Source organism: Engraulis encrasicolus, chromosome 16 (assembly GCF_034702125.1).
Source record: "Engraulis encrasicolus isolate BLACKSEA-1 chromosome 16, IST_EnEncr_1.0, whole genome shotgun sequence".
Taxonomy (NCBI): domain Eukaryota; kingdom Metazoa; phylum Chordata; class Actinopteri; order Clupeiformes; family Engraulidae; genus Engraulis; species Engraulis encrasicolus.
Genome location: NC_085872.1, coordinates 22,734,888 through 22,750,053, shown reverse-complemented (window position 1 = coordinate 22,750,053; position 15,166 = coordinate 22,734,888). Strand labels below are relative to the sequence as shown.

The 15,166-nt window shown below is 41.5% G+C and overlaps 1 protein-coding gene across 1 annotated transcript; it reads left to right on the top strand.

Annotated features, from left to right (window-relative positions):
- The first annotated feature begins 12,081 nt into the window (after nt 1-12,081).
- oprk1 (opioid receptor, kappa 1) lies at nt 12,082-14,794 on the top strand. The gene is made up of 4 exons (XM_063219018.1): nt 12,082-12,124; nt 12,460-12,690; nt 13,240-13,592; nt 14,217-14,794. The coding sequence occupies exons 2-4, from the start codon at nt 12,461-12,463 to the stop codon at nt 14,792-14,794; spliced, it is 1,161 nt and encodes a 386-aa protein (XP_063075088.1). The 5' UTR covers nt 12,082-12,124; nt 12,460.
- The last annotated feature ends 372 nt before the right edge of the window (nt 14,795-15,166 follow it).

Below are 15,166 nucleotides of genomic sequence, written 5' to 3'. Positions count from 1 at the left end.
GGATGAAACAAGTCCACAATTCTTTCATGTCTTGTTCAAGCAAATGCTGCGCAAAGGGTCCATCTACCTCACGTGTATAACAACACTGGTGAAAATTGTAGTTTAACGTGTCTTAACCAGTCACCCAGCCCTGCATAGATACAAAACTTGTGTTCTGCTGCTTGTAATTGTAACAACAATAATGATGCTGCTGATGATTGTCTATTTTCTATGAAACTGTCCTATAGCAGCCCATGCCATGCCTGTATAAAATGGAAGCATTTTTCTTTCACAGCTGTGTGGTGTGAGAGCCAGTACTGCATTAGGTTTAATGGGGTGAATGTATCTGCTGTTGGGTTTGCTAGTACCACGGTCTGTTGAGAGCAGAACCAGATAGTGGGTGCCATGGCAGTTTGGTAATTTGTTTTCCTCACTCTTCCTCCTCGCCCTGATTATGTCTCTGGCATACTCCGCCATACACCACTTACCTCGCTCTCACTGCCTCGGGGCCTAACAGGTGGGCTCTTTGCTATTTGCAAATCTGCCAACCAGATGTGGTGTAGCAGTGAGATTGCCACTATCAGATTCGTTAGCCAGTCGTTAATAGGCACTTTGAATTGTGTTGTTTATGTCTTTGTGGTTTCGTTTTTTTTTATCCTGATTTTTCAGTTGTCATTCTCATCGTAAATGCCCACACAAAAGTTGTTTTGAATTGACATTGTATTCTTGCACCTAGTAAATAATGCAGGCAGGATCTGCATACATATTTCAGCAACTTCTTTATAGAGGTTTTTGAAATGCAAGCCCACCAGCCATAGACTCCCCTTGGATGTGTCCTCCAAAAGCTAGAGTGTCTTTCATTTGTTTGAGCCAGAAGTCTGGAGAGCAAGGGTGGTGTGTGGCACCCCCCAGCCTGTGGCATTACTCATCTGTTACATCTAAACCTCTGTGTTTGCTTCTTGATGGTGATTGGCTGATTTCAGCATTTCAAGCCATTTTAAATCTATCACAAACTGTGTGTGAGGTCATATAGCATTCAGAGCCATTTTAAGGATTTTCTAGGTTCTGCATTTCACTGTCTCTGCCCATAGCCCATTGAAGCAGCCACTGGTATTGCCTGCCAACCACTGCCCTAATACACTAATAAAGTATTTCTTTTTATTATTATTATTGGTTGAAATGAACAAAATCATATAAAAGATTATTTTCAAATTCATTTTAGATAAACAATAAGCCACTTGAGGATATGTGTTTGTGCTTTATTTAGAAGGACTAAGGGGAAGTGGTAGGGTGGCCGAGCGGTCTAAGGCGATTGTTGGAACTGTATTTTATTCCATATGAGAGCAAACATGTTGCCTTGGCACAAATGTGCCTTTTCGCATTCAAGAATTCCTGTTCAAGGCTAAGCAGAAGATAACTGGACTGTGCGAGGACTTTATCTGTACCAGAACAATGGAATGCCCAAACACAACAGAGTTGCATCTCCACATGGCAGGCCAAGGACTGTGTGTTCGTTGCCTGATTATCATAGACTTGCAATCGAGATTCGATCTGCAGCGCCGCCGAAGGTGTTGCGTCACTAGGAGGGCGCAGCCTGGCTAGTGTGTTCGTGTGTCTGTGTGTGTGTGTGTGTGTGTGAATGAATTAATCTCTATCGGGTACGCCCCCTTTTCCCTTTAGCGGATAGAGATAATTGTTATCAGGGACAATCCTACAATAAATATGGCTTGGAGATATTACAGCGGTTAGGACGAGTGGGGAAAATGGTGACTGACGGTTCTCCTCATCCGCTCTCCAAGCCGGCTTGAAACTTAATTAAGGATTCTCTGTGTCTTTCATTTCAGGTGTTTCATATTTACAAATGTTAAGGGTTTGAACCTAACATTTTACTTGGTCCTTCAGAGCCGGATCCCAAGATACCGACGATTCCAGCACGCGAGGAGGGAACCAGGAAAGTCTGTGGCCACAGCACTAAGACCCGTTTCCGGGACTGGTCTCTCCCTCGCAGGCTGGGATCCGACGGTTGACGGGAATCTTGAAAAGACCAGAGAATCGTGGAGTAGGCCTACATTTTTATTTTTATTTAAAAAAAGGATTGAATGAAAAAGACGGTAAAATAAGAGAAGACAAAACCCTGACAATTCTAGACTCTATCAGGTAAAACGTAAAGGGAGGGCAGACTCCCCTAGTACGAGAAACTAGTTTAAATTCTGTGTTCTCTGCGTTGAGAGAAAGTGTGCGTGAAAGGATTCGTATTACCACTCGGTAATTACGTTTCATACCAATACAACAAGGGTCCAAATAGCGAGTCTTTGTGGAAAGCCTGTATGCAAGAAGATTCCACCTGTGAGGTTGAAGTGAATCTTACCACAAACGATCGTTGATCGCTATCTTGTTGAAAAGTGTATCCAACAATAGAGGCACTGTAGGTGTTGTGACGTTGGGACTAAATTCATAGAGACAGAAATGGGGGGCAGTAACAGCAAAAGAAGTGAAAAGTTCCTTGCTGAAATGCAATGCAAGGACTGGAAAATTGTGCATAAAGAAAATCCTAGTGCAGTAGCACCGCTGTGTTACTGGGTAAAAAACTATGGGTTTAATGGAAAGTTGTCTACAACAAACCTAACATTTATGGCCTGGCCAGCAGGGCCAACAGGAACACTACAATGAACACCAAAACTATCACGGCCAACGTCGAGGCCAACACCAAAATTCCTGACTAGACCGAGAGCACCAGTATCGACCGTACGGGCATGGCCCCTCGGCCGATGACTGGTTTGATGATAATGAGGAAAACGGACGGGGATGTGGAAGAGGTAGACGTCGTTCTAAACTTAGAGGGATTGGTTTACCAAGAAAAAATTAGACCTGAAATTACCCTTCTGGTCAAAGGGACCCCCGTACGTTTCCTCTGTGACTCTGGTGCTAAAAAAAAAAAAAAAAGGCAAATGACAGCCATTTGGATTACTCACTGAGCAGTTAATGTCTCAGATAGCCTACCATATAATAATAATAATAGTAATAATAATAATAATAATAATTGTATTTTATAACACTGTGTCATACAAGGCAAGTAATATGGATATCTGTTTGTCTGTCTGTGTGGGCCCTATTTGTTGTATGAATTGTCCTAGTGGGACACCCCACTGTGTGTGTGAGAAAGATTGTATATATGTCTGTGGAGTGTACGTGTGTATCTGTGGAGTGAGTGCCTAAATACGTCTGAGAGTGGAAGAATTTTTTTTTGAGTGTTTAGTGGAGGTACTCTATTGTATTCAGAGTTAGCTGGAGCTTGGGAGTGCACATGTTGAAACAACATTTTTAAAATAAGAATAAGCCTTTTATTTTATTCTACAATTCAACTTTGAGGTGTAGGATTTTGTCATGATTTTGTTTTTCCACACATTCTTACCCATTTATTTTTGATTAGGAGAAAACGGGGTTGTGGAGTTATGTTGTTTCTTTACTATTTTCAATTGAAAGTTAACATGTTAATGTTTAAGCCTTTAAGACACGGCATTATAAATTAGCTGTTACCAGAATGGCAATGACCAAGTCATAATGTATTACTAAAGGCCCCGTGCACTGTCATGGTAGTGTAGTGTAGTTGCAAAAGAGTTTGCTTTCATGATTTACAGTACCAAAATGTCTTTGTTTCTTCTAAAGAATAGATGAAGCTTTCTCCTTGCTCTTATTTATTTTTTTTTTATTTTTTTTAAAAGAACAATGGGTTTGAGATCTTGAAATAACGCAGGCGTTATTTGATGGCCCAAAGGTGCTGTGAGTAAACCCAATTTGGACCTGGTCTGAGAGTTAGGTCACATGTGCTGAACGTTTCTAGAAATTTAGGTTGTCATTTTGTTTTTATTGACGTTTAACTATGACTTATTTCTTTGTTTTATTTCATCGAATTTCTTGCCTTATTATGTTCTATTTTGATGAGTTATTGATCAATGGATCATGGGTTTGGTTAAAAAAAAAAAAAAAACCCTAAAAGTTGGGTAGTAGTACTCAACTACATTTCCAATGCAATTATGATCTGGAACTTTATTTTAATGACAATGTTGACTCTGATAAACCAGCAAAAACTAGACTCTGAATACACAGAGGCGCTTGACAAAATCACCCCAGCAAAGATAACAGTGTCCTATGTGTAGATGTTTTCATTAGCTCGGATAGATATTAAAAGGCTCAGAGGCTCTCTCTAAGTAGCCCAAGGTCTTCTGCAGGCAACCCTTATCAGACACAGCAGGCCCAAACTATCAACATGCAAATTTCTGTGGCAGAGACAGAAAGACACTTAATAGTGAAACCTCCAACAGTGTATGCTAAACCACCTGTTTGTCACTGAAAAGACAATAAGAAATAAAAAAAAAAACTGAACACCGACCTAGATAAACAATACCAAAGCTTAAAGTTATGTTAAATATCTATCATTGTCATTAGTTTAATACTGTAAGTGTGAACATTGCTTCACATGGTGTGTGATGAGACATGTCAATGTTCTCTATTTGCTTTTAAAAGTTTGAATTTGATGACGTTGGGATCCTTATATTTTCATTTGTTTGATTTTTAAACAGAGACAGTTGTCTAACTCTGTCTTTTCATTTCAGTCGTCAACTTGCAATCAAAGTGAAAAACTGATTGCCAATAAGGTTTTAGTTCCGTTACAAAATGTTTTATGTAGCCGATACATGAAGTCAATAATTTTTTGCTCTGATTTGATTTCAAATTGATCTGGCTTGAGTGTACATGAAAGAAAGTTGTTTTCCCTATAATACTTTTTTTTGTGTTCTTTGAGGAACAGGCCCAGTGTTATGGAAACGAGCTGAAACACAGCTGATGTGAATGGAAGGAACCTAGACAATACCAATGATCGCTAGGTTAAGTGAATTTTGTTTTTAATTTGATAAGTTTCACAAGATTTTCCCAGAGTTTGTTTTGTTTCAATTGGGTAATAATTTTAGTTATAACACTTGATAAAATAACAACTGTTATTTTTTTCTTTCTTTCAAACCATGAAAAGTTTGACCTAAAGTTAGACAAGGTCTTACCTTTATACCTTAGATAAAGGGTCTGTCCGGTTGTTTGTTTCATTTTTCTTTTAAAGTTGCGTATTTTACAATGGCAGTTGTGTTTTCTTTCTTTTTATCTCTTACATTTTGATTGGTTGATCTAGTGATCTGTATGTCTGGGTGATGACATTGAAACTTTGGAATGGTTCGAGAAAGTAGAGAGTAGTAATAAATGTCATTCATTTTAAATTGGTGGAGCCATGGGCTAAGCCATGTATCAACAGGAGGGATATTATTGGATTCTCAAATATTACTCATACTCAAATTTTTTATTTTATTTTTACAAAATACATTTTTGAATGTACTGACATTATTGGCAGGAGTTGGGCTAGGCCCCTATATCACCATGACCTCATGACAAAAGGACAGTGAGGACTGCATGCCAATATATATTTCAGTTCTGTTACAAAGTGATTTATGCAGGCCTAACTATCATGTAAAGACAGCCAATACTATGGGTATAGTCATTTTGTACGGCATGCTTAATGTTTCTTAATGTTTCTTCTACATTCTATATTGGATGAACTATGTGGTCAACACCACATTTTGTCAGTTTGCGTTTATCGCCTATTCTGTAAGGAACTGTAATGTAAACGTGAGCCACAATAGTCAGATACTGACCAGAGTAATTTTCTTTTTCATAATTTTGCTCTTGATAAATTGTTGTTCCCCGGGAATGTAGAGCTATCTATTTTATTTTGATTATAGATTATGAGAGAATGGTTGGGCGGTTTTGGGTTTTGTTTTGTCTAAACTAACAAAACATCTCTATTATAATGCTCTCTAATCTGTTACAACTGCGCACCTCCTCCACACTAATGTCTGTGTGTGGATGAGTTTTAAAACAAATGTTTGAAAAAGCCTGCCTTGATGTAGGCTATGCGAGTGATTCTCTGATTCGGCTACACTTTTAAGTCCGTGGATTTGATTTGCCAATTCCACTAACTATTAAGATTAAGCTTGGCAATTTGTTTGTTTGGCACTATGTAAACATCTAGGTCATTTAGTTGGGAAAAATACTGATAATTGACTTTTTGCTTTTGCCAAAAGCGTAGGGGAATCGTAGAATCACTCATGCACCCATGAACTGGAGGGTGTTGGAAGATGTTTACTTCTCATCATTTACTGTGCTCAAAGTCTGTTTCGGAAATTACTTAAGTCTTATTGAGTCATGTGGATGGCACATGTCTCAAACAGGAGAGATATTTTAGGATTAATCAGTGCATTAAACAAATATGTGTATAGGGCACATGTTAAATGAAACCTTGTTCTGAAACTTCACCCCTTAACCTAACCTAAAACAAACATAAGAGAGCTACAATGTGGAATCAAATTGCATCAGGGTTTGAATCATTTGTATGTTGGTGGTGTACCATAAACAAAAATGTGGACAGAATGAACAACTTCCACTATAATGTGCAGGCGCTGGGCAACAAAACTGAATTCGAGTTCAGGGCCATCCATGAACAACTGAAGTCAACCTGCCTAATCGCATTCCAATCTCGTATTGCGGTTGATATGCTTTTGGCCGATAGGAGTGTGTGCTCTATTTTTGGTTATCAATGTTGTTCCTTCATACCGAACAATACGGCAGATGACGGAAGTCTCACCAGGGCGATAGAGGGACTGGGATCCCTCAACCAAAAAGAAAATGAGAGACCACTCCGGGGTCGATACTTCAGTGTGGGATGGTTCCTCTGACATGTTTGGCCAATACAAACAGTTGGCAGCGTCCATAATCATGTCTATTGCAATATTTGCGGCGATCCTCACGTTATGTGGATGTTGTTGTATTCTTGGTATTAGAGTGTTGTGCACCAGATTTAGTACCACTGCCATTGCACAAATGGAAGAAAAAATGTCAAACCTATATGCTCTTCTAACTAGACAGGATAGTGATGTCGATGACACTATGATGATGTTGTTGGTGGAGACCATGAGCCTCCACACCTATCTGACGATTCCACCCAGATCCCTGATCTGTTCCCTGACCCAGGGGATTATGCTCGGGGCCTCTAAGTGTACCTATTTAAAGAAAAAATCATTTGAAGTGATCACTGGATGATGTTAATGTTTGCCTCTATATAGAATAAACAGGGGGAAATGTTGGAACTGTATTTTATTCCATATGAGAGCAAACATGTTGCCTTGGCACAAATGTGCCCTTTCGCATTCAAGAATTCCTGTTCAAGGCTAAGCAGAAGATAACTGGACTGTGCGAGGACTTTATCTGTACCAGAACAATGGAATGCCCAAACACAACAGAGTTGCATCTCCACATGGCAGGCCAAGGACTGTGTGTTCGTTGCCTGATTATCATAGACTTGCAATCGAGATTCGATCTGCAGCGCCGCCGAAGGTGTTGCGTCACTAGGAGGGCGCAGCCTGGCTAGTGTGTTCGTGTGTCTGTGTGTGTGTGTGTGTGTGTGAATGAATTAATCTCTATCCGGGTACGCCCCCTTTTCCCTTTAGCGGATAGAGATAATTGTTATCAGGGACAATCCTACAATAAATATGGCTTGGAGATATTACAGCGGTTAGGACGAGTGGGGAAAATGGTGACTGACGGTTCTCCCCATCCGCTCTCCAAGCCGGCTTGAAACTTAATTAAGGATTCTCTGTGTCTTTCATTTCAGGTGTTTCATATTTACAAATGTTAAGGGTTTGAACCTAACAGCGATGGATTTAGGCTCCAGTCTCTCTGGGGGCGTGGGTTCGAATCCCATCGCTGCCATAATTAGAATGACTAAGGGGAGTTGGCACCACCCTGACCCGGGCTTTGGCATAACTCATCTGTTACAGATGCACAGTTGCACAGTTCAATGATCTGGCCCCACTGGCCATTCGTTTTCTCACGACTCAATGGTGACCTCATTATTGAGTGCATAAAGAGATATACTACCTCGTTCCACATGCAGAGTCAATATCCCAGCGATGGCACCTGACACCTTTTCAATGTTGCCTGGATCTTGATATTTGGAACTGCTCAGACATTTATATGGTTTCCAATCCAGACACAGATGGCTGCCCAGGTGTATACTGTAGCTGCTCTCAAAAATCACTGATGTACAGTGACTGTGATGAAATAATTGAAGACTAAAAACGAATTGAATTGACTCATACAAATGAAATGGAAAGAAGTAGAACCTTTTACAGTTTGTCAGTTTATGATTACATAACGCCATGATAAAATGCAACTGTGGATCCACAACATCTTTATCATTGCCGTTTTTGAGTTAATCCGTCCTTACATACTTTTTTTCCGGCCTCCCATGTTATCAGCAAGCCTGTGTCACAATAACATGAGCTAAAACAACAAGCTCAACGGAGCGCTACAGTACTTTAGCAGCCTGAGCGACCATGTGTGTCTGCTAGATTACTATTGGCTTGCGCTATTGACGTGCTTTGTTTGCAAAAGCCCTAGACCAACTGTTGACTTAGCAGCCCTCGCACCAAAAAAACATACAAGTGTATCGCCCTTATTTCCTGACAGACAGGAAGATGTATGATATGCACCAGAAATCACACAACAGTAAGCAGAAGAATGCAGATTGACTAGTGTTTTTAGCTAAGCACATTTTGTAGATGTGTGCAAGTGTTTACTCATAGCATTGTATTATTTTGACCTTGTATTTGACCTTTTTTTACTCAAAAACTGCACTCCGTGAAACAAATATTCTGTAATATTCTGCTCTGACACTATGCGGTAACACCAGAGATTCTTTAAGTATAGAGATATGCCAACATAATAGGTTTCTATGGGCACCTAACGCGACAGGTTCTGGTCTGACTAAAGGGCCGTGTCATAATGCTCCTACAATGAATAGAACAGTCCTTAGGTCTGCCTAGGTCTGCCTAAGGGGGGCCATAATAGAACCAGGAAACAATGGGCCAATGGAACCTCTCTCTCTCTACTCTCTCTGGTAACACTGCAGTATCCATTGAACGCCTTTGTTTATGAGGTGACTGCGTGGCATTTAACCTATCTTGGTGTCCATGGCAATAGCAGTTCAAAGATGAGTGATCCTTTCGGTGCAGTGGACTCTGCAGTCCTGCTGTGTTGAGATAAAAAAAAGGGATACCAGCACAGCAAATCCAGATCCCTTGAAACCAGCCCTAGGGCTATCTTTTTGTTGTTGGTGGTGTTGCTTTATAAATTCTATATGAGATTTGGTCACTCTGTCTTGTGTGATAGGCAATGTAGGGCAAAGTTCAATGAGCCGTGAAGCCACTTGTGGCTCAAACATAAAGATAAATGGTAAAGAACTTGATGGTAATTCGACAGGGTGGTTTAGAGATAGTTTGTTTTGCACATGACTCTGCCAGCCAAGCACAGGAAGACACCGAAATTAAATTTACAGAAAAAGAACCAATCCTGAATATTATTTATCTCTGTTCATTGTCTGTGTATGGTAGGCCTACTGACTAAGTCCTTTGCAGCAATACACCTCCCATTCACTCCAGTGCTGGTCATAAACACAGAGAACTACAGCCTTTTGAAACTCCCTAGCCCTACACAGCTAACTGAAACCTTGAGCCCCTAATTTGTATTCTGTTTCTGTGGGGGATGAAAGACCTCTGCCTTCTCCATATATGTTACAGTATATTTCCATATTTGTTATACCGTATATATGTATGTTTCACAGGCGTTTTTTTTTTTCTTGAAAGGATCGAGGATCGATGTTTTCTACCCTAGATCAACTCCGTTGAGATACTGTCATGATCCATTCTGCAAGAGTCACTCACTGTCTTTGTGAGTGTGGGAATCTGTGTAGGTTTGAGTATGTGGGCAAGATGCAGGCTAATATGTGCACATTTGATAAGGAGTCTCATTTCTATCCTCCTTTTCACCTACAGGATTTTTGATGGGGTGGTTATTCAGTCCAAACTATGTTTTTCACTTTTAACGTGTCTCTAAAGAAAATCCTGTTGCCATGGTGACTCCCCAGCCTCCAAACTCCCCTCCATTCAGCTTGAACACTGTCTTTTCATTCTTCAAGGTTGTAGTGAAGCGCTTTTCTCAACTCGTGCATTCCTCTCTCCTTCTCTGTTAATTTTCCATATTTTACTTTATAAATCCCTCAGATCAATAAGAAAACAAAGGCCAGTGACTAGCAGACCAAGAAAGATGCATTTTCAGTGTTTCTGATATAACAGCCTTACTTTTCTTTACTCATTTATCTCTTTTATAATACATCTTGAATCAGTAAATATAAATGTGCAACCCAGGACAGTGTTACATTGTTGCACACTGAAGAAGGCACACGCCGAAATGTGTTTTTGCAATGAAAACTCAAGTTATGCCTCCTTTCTGAACAATCCCGAACATGAACATGCTCACTTATTTATTTTATTTCTTATTTCTTTTCCTTCTTAGAGATGGTAATATCAGTAATTTAGCTTATGACTCTGATCATTACAAGGATTGGGCTATGTCTTTGTATGTCTACAGTATATAGGCTACAGAACAATTAGTCCTAAGTAGTTCTGGCTACGGTCCTATGGTTGGTTAAGAAGAAAGGGATGCAAGTAGCATTTTAGGAGATAGATTAAAAAAGAAAATGAAAATAGAAGCTATATTTGCCGTATTCTCTATCACATTGTCCCCTATGGTGTTACTTAGCAACATGGCAGGTTATCCATGATGTCTGAGAGGGGGGAGAGAGAGGGCAAAACATCTTGATTAGATGCACTGAGCAAGACACATCAGAAACCTTATACATTATGTTGTCGGTTACAGTTAATATATATATATATATGTTTTTTATAAAAAAAAATTACCACATATAAAAAGAAAGAAGTTCTTGTGTGAGTAGGCTACATTTTGGTCTAGTGACACCATCTTGCATTAAATAGGATAGATCTTTAAACAATTGTTATTCTATAGATCTCTGATTGAGGTCACATTGTACATGATCCCTGAACAGATCAAACTGTCTTCTGGCATGACCTTAGTCGACTCTTTCACTAGCTCAATTGATAAACATGGTTTATGGAAAACCATCTTTTGTAGGCCTAATGCGCTTGTTATTATTCATAGGGTTTTGATAAACAATGCATAAACAATTATGCAACTCGTAGGGGGAGACTTTCTTTGTAAGTAGGCCTACATACAAACACTGATGACCCTATGGAATGATGCTTAGGGTTTTTGTCCTTGAAATTGCACTCATAGCATTTGTGCGGCTGGCCGAGCCGGTAGCTGATGATGGCGTCACTCATTTCAGCACCATGGACAGGGTCGCGGCTCGCGCCATTGCGCGTCTGTGGTCTTTCGCGCCCTTCGAACCGAAACTGCCTGTGGAACAGTAGAGCACACCTGTCTGAGGTGTGGTGAGGAGAGCAGGTGCTGGACACTTTCACTCATTGGTGTTCTGTTCTGTTCAAGACTGTGAAAACGTGATTATAGTCTAAAGACCGAGAGAAATTCAAGGAACATGCCGAAGGTCGGACATAAACTACAACAAAAGTATGCATAACATACATTTAAACTGGCAAACGATTATGCACAATCAATGCAGTCAAACGCCTGACATTCAATGTCATGTTCTACCTGATACTGACAACTGCTAAGGTAAACAAAATGGCTTCTATGTTGGGAAACATGAATAGACTACACTTTGCATAACCCCATCACCTTTCATAAAATTAACTCAATCTGTTTATCACATTGGAAATGTGACTACTGAATGCTAGTTAATCGTAGACTCAGCGCATTTGGTAAAGTGATGACAAATATTGAATTGTAGAAACTTTGAAGCTCTTAGTTATCCATCCAGGTGCATGTCCTCCTGTGACATAGACTTAAAAGTGTTCCATATGTCTCTTCAAACGGCATGAAAAGTGGGTTAGCACTGACCGTGAGAATGTCTGTGTTTGAGTGTGTTCATGAGTGTACATGCTTGCATGAATTGCCTTCTGTCACCGCGCGAAGCTCTGTGATGTCATGCAGTAAAGGCGGTAGAGGCAGAGGGAGCTGAAATGCTAGTCTGTTGCGGACCTCCTGAATTCAGCGCAGTGCCAATCGCTTCCAGTCTGGATTTTAAGAGTTTGTGAGTGGCTTTTAAAAAGTAAGTTGAGGTCATTCTGCGAGGAGCAAAAAAACAAGGTAAGCGCAGTCCATCCCAGCTTGGCTACGTGTTTTGTAGGAAAAATAAGTTTAGAGCTGTGAGAACGGTATTGCAGCATAGCATGCATGCACTTGTAAAATACAGCCTGTGCCACACGTTTCTTATCGTGGATTTTACTATCATCTTTGTTCGGCAGCCGAACTGTATGACTAGGCTATAGTTAAAACTATGTATGTGATTGGGCTATTTTCCCTTATAATAACTTAACTTGTGTGCAATACATACATTGGCAATTGATGGGTTTTTATTTTGTGTGTTGTGGGATTCACGTGAAGAATGGGGAGCGATGTGGTGGAGATATTTAAGGAGGACAAGTGCCAAACGATGCATTCTGAAGAATGTTTGCCAAACTTCACATGGCAGCCTGAGGTCTACAATTACACGCTGAATGAAAGCTGGCCCCCGGAGCCCATGTCTCCTATCATCCCCATCATAACTACCTTGTACTCGGTAGTGTTCGTGGTGGGGTTAGTGGGAAACTGCCTAGTAATGTATGTCATCATCAGGTAAAAAAACCACCGGTTTTACACAGTGCTTTGGTTACACCGTTACAGTCCGTGTTATTGTTTTTGTGTCTGTAGATCCTTCTTTTGTCTTATTCTGATTGCTTCATATGGCTGTGAAGAACAATGGGAAATAATAGAAAACACGGAGTTAAAAGTTTCAAATCCTCTTCATTTAATCAAATTGTTTTGTTTCTTTACACATAACACGGTACCCCTGCGGGGGTTAATTGCATAAAGCTTCGACCTTGATGGAGACAAGAATAACAAGTCCGAGATACGTGATAAACTCATTCTCCACATAGCCTAATAATCATGTAGCGGTGCACTTTACTCTGGCGTCCCCGTGTGGATCCCAAGCATACCGGCAAACTTTTTGAAAAAATCTTTCAGTGTAGTCGAGGCCTGCATGTAGGCTACATAATCTTTATGCTGTGTCATAAAGATTCATGTTTATTATTTTATATTTTGTGTGAATTTGTGCTTCCTTTTTCATTTCTGTCCTTTCCTTATAATGACAGCTTGTTCCTTAAAATATCTATCCATCTCTAGATACACAAAAATGAAGACTGCTACCAATATCTACATCTTTAACCTGGCTATGGCGGATGCTCTTGTGACAACCACAATGCCCTTCCAGAGCACGGACTACCTGCTCAACTCGTGGCCTTTTGGTGAAGTGGTCTGTAAAGTCTTCATCTCCATCGACTACTACAACATGTTCACCAGTATCTTCACCCTGACCATGATGAGTGTGGACCGGTATGTGGCAGTGTGCCACCCTGTGAAGGCCCTGGACTTCCGGACACCTCTCAAGGCCAAGATCATCAACATCTTCATCTGGGTCCTGTCCTCGGCGGCCGGCATTCCTGCCATGGTTTTGGGAAGCACTCAGACCAATAATGGTACAACACAAGCTATTTTTTACACACATTTTGCTCCAAGCGCGTTAAGTTTTAGCATCTGTCAAATTATAATTTTTTAATCAATTCCCAGCCCTAATAATAAAATAGATAAGAGAAATAAAATAAAATAATACCAAAACGTGGAGTTGAAATGAAGGAGACCAGCAGAGATAAAATATGAAAGAGGCATACAATCCACAAGAATCATAAGGTTTAGGCCAAAGAACAAGTAGCATATAGTCAGAGAGAGTAGAGAAAGAGAGGTTCCATTGGCCCATTGTTTCCGGGTTCTATTATTGCAGGGGGTGGGGGGGGAATCCCCCTTTAGGCAGACCTAAGGACTGTTCTATTCAATGCTAGGAGTATTATGACACGCCCCTTTAGGCAGACCGGAACCTGGTCATGTTAGGTGCCCATAGCAACCTATTACATTGGCATATCTCTATACTTAAAGAATCTCTGATAGTCACATGGAACAGGACACTCAGATGTGGCCCCTAGTGGCACTTCCGTGACCCTGAGAATCTAGTCAATCACATGAAGCATGGGGAGTGAATGGGTGGAGGTAATTAAGAGAGACGAGACGAGCCAAACGATGTGAATTTTCTCACCTTTTTTTCCCAGGCACGACCGAGTGCGCCCTGCAGTTCCCTGAGCCCTACCGCTACTGGGACACCCTGATGAAGATCTGCGTGTTCATCTTCGGCTTCGTGGCGCCCCTCCTCATCATCACCGTGTGCTACACCCTCATGGTGCTGCGTCTGCAGAGCGTGAGGCTGCTGTCTGGCTCGCGGGAGAAGGACCGCAACCTGCGCCGCATCACGCGCCTGGTGCTGGTGGTGGTGGCCGTGTTCGTCGTCTGCTGGACGCCCATACACATCTTCATCCTGGTCAAGGCCCTCATGCCCGGCGGCGTGCCCGAGACCACCGAGGTCATGGCGGCCTACTTCTTCTGCGTGGCCCTGGGATACACCAACAGCAGCCTGAACCCCATCCTCTACGCCTTCCTGGACGAGAACTTCAAGAGGTGCTTCCGTGACTTCTGCTGCCCCGGGGTCGGGCGGGGCTCGGGGGGGGACACGTACGGGGTGAGCCGCGTGAGGAGCACGCTGAGGGAGCACGCCTGCACAGCAGATGGGCGCGGCGGGGAGGCAGGGGGCCAGGGGGGAGGAGGAGGAGGAGGACAGGGGCGGCCCGTATGACTAGCTGTGGAGCTGGACTCCCTCCACTCCCTCGGGGGGAGAGAGGACTCCAATGACCTGGGCCTGACGCAGATCACGTCTGCTATCTGAGGGATGGGACTGGAGAGAGACAAAACCAGAGAGGAAGTAGATGATGAAACAGGCATAGAGTGATATAGTATATTTATAAAGAGAGAGAAGAGATGGGGGGGGGGGGGGCATTGATATTGATGTCAAAGATTTTACAGAAGGGACACACATCTCTGTGAAAACGGCTTATCCCATTACTTTAAGTCACATGACATAAGGTGTTATGTGGGATGTCCGTTTATTGCATACTTATATGCATACTAATATAAACTGTATACTAATACAGTTTATTGCCCAGCTCTG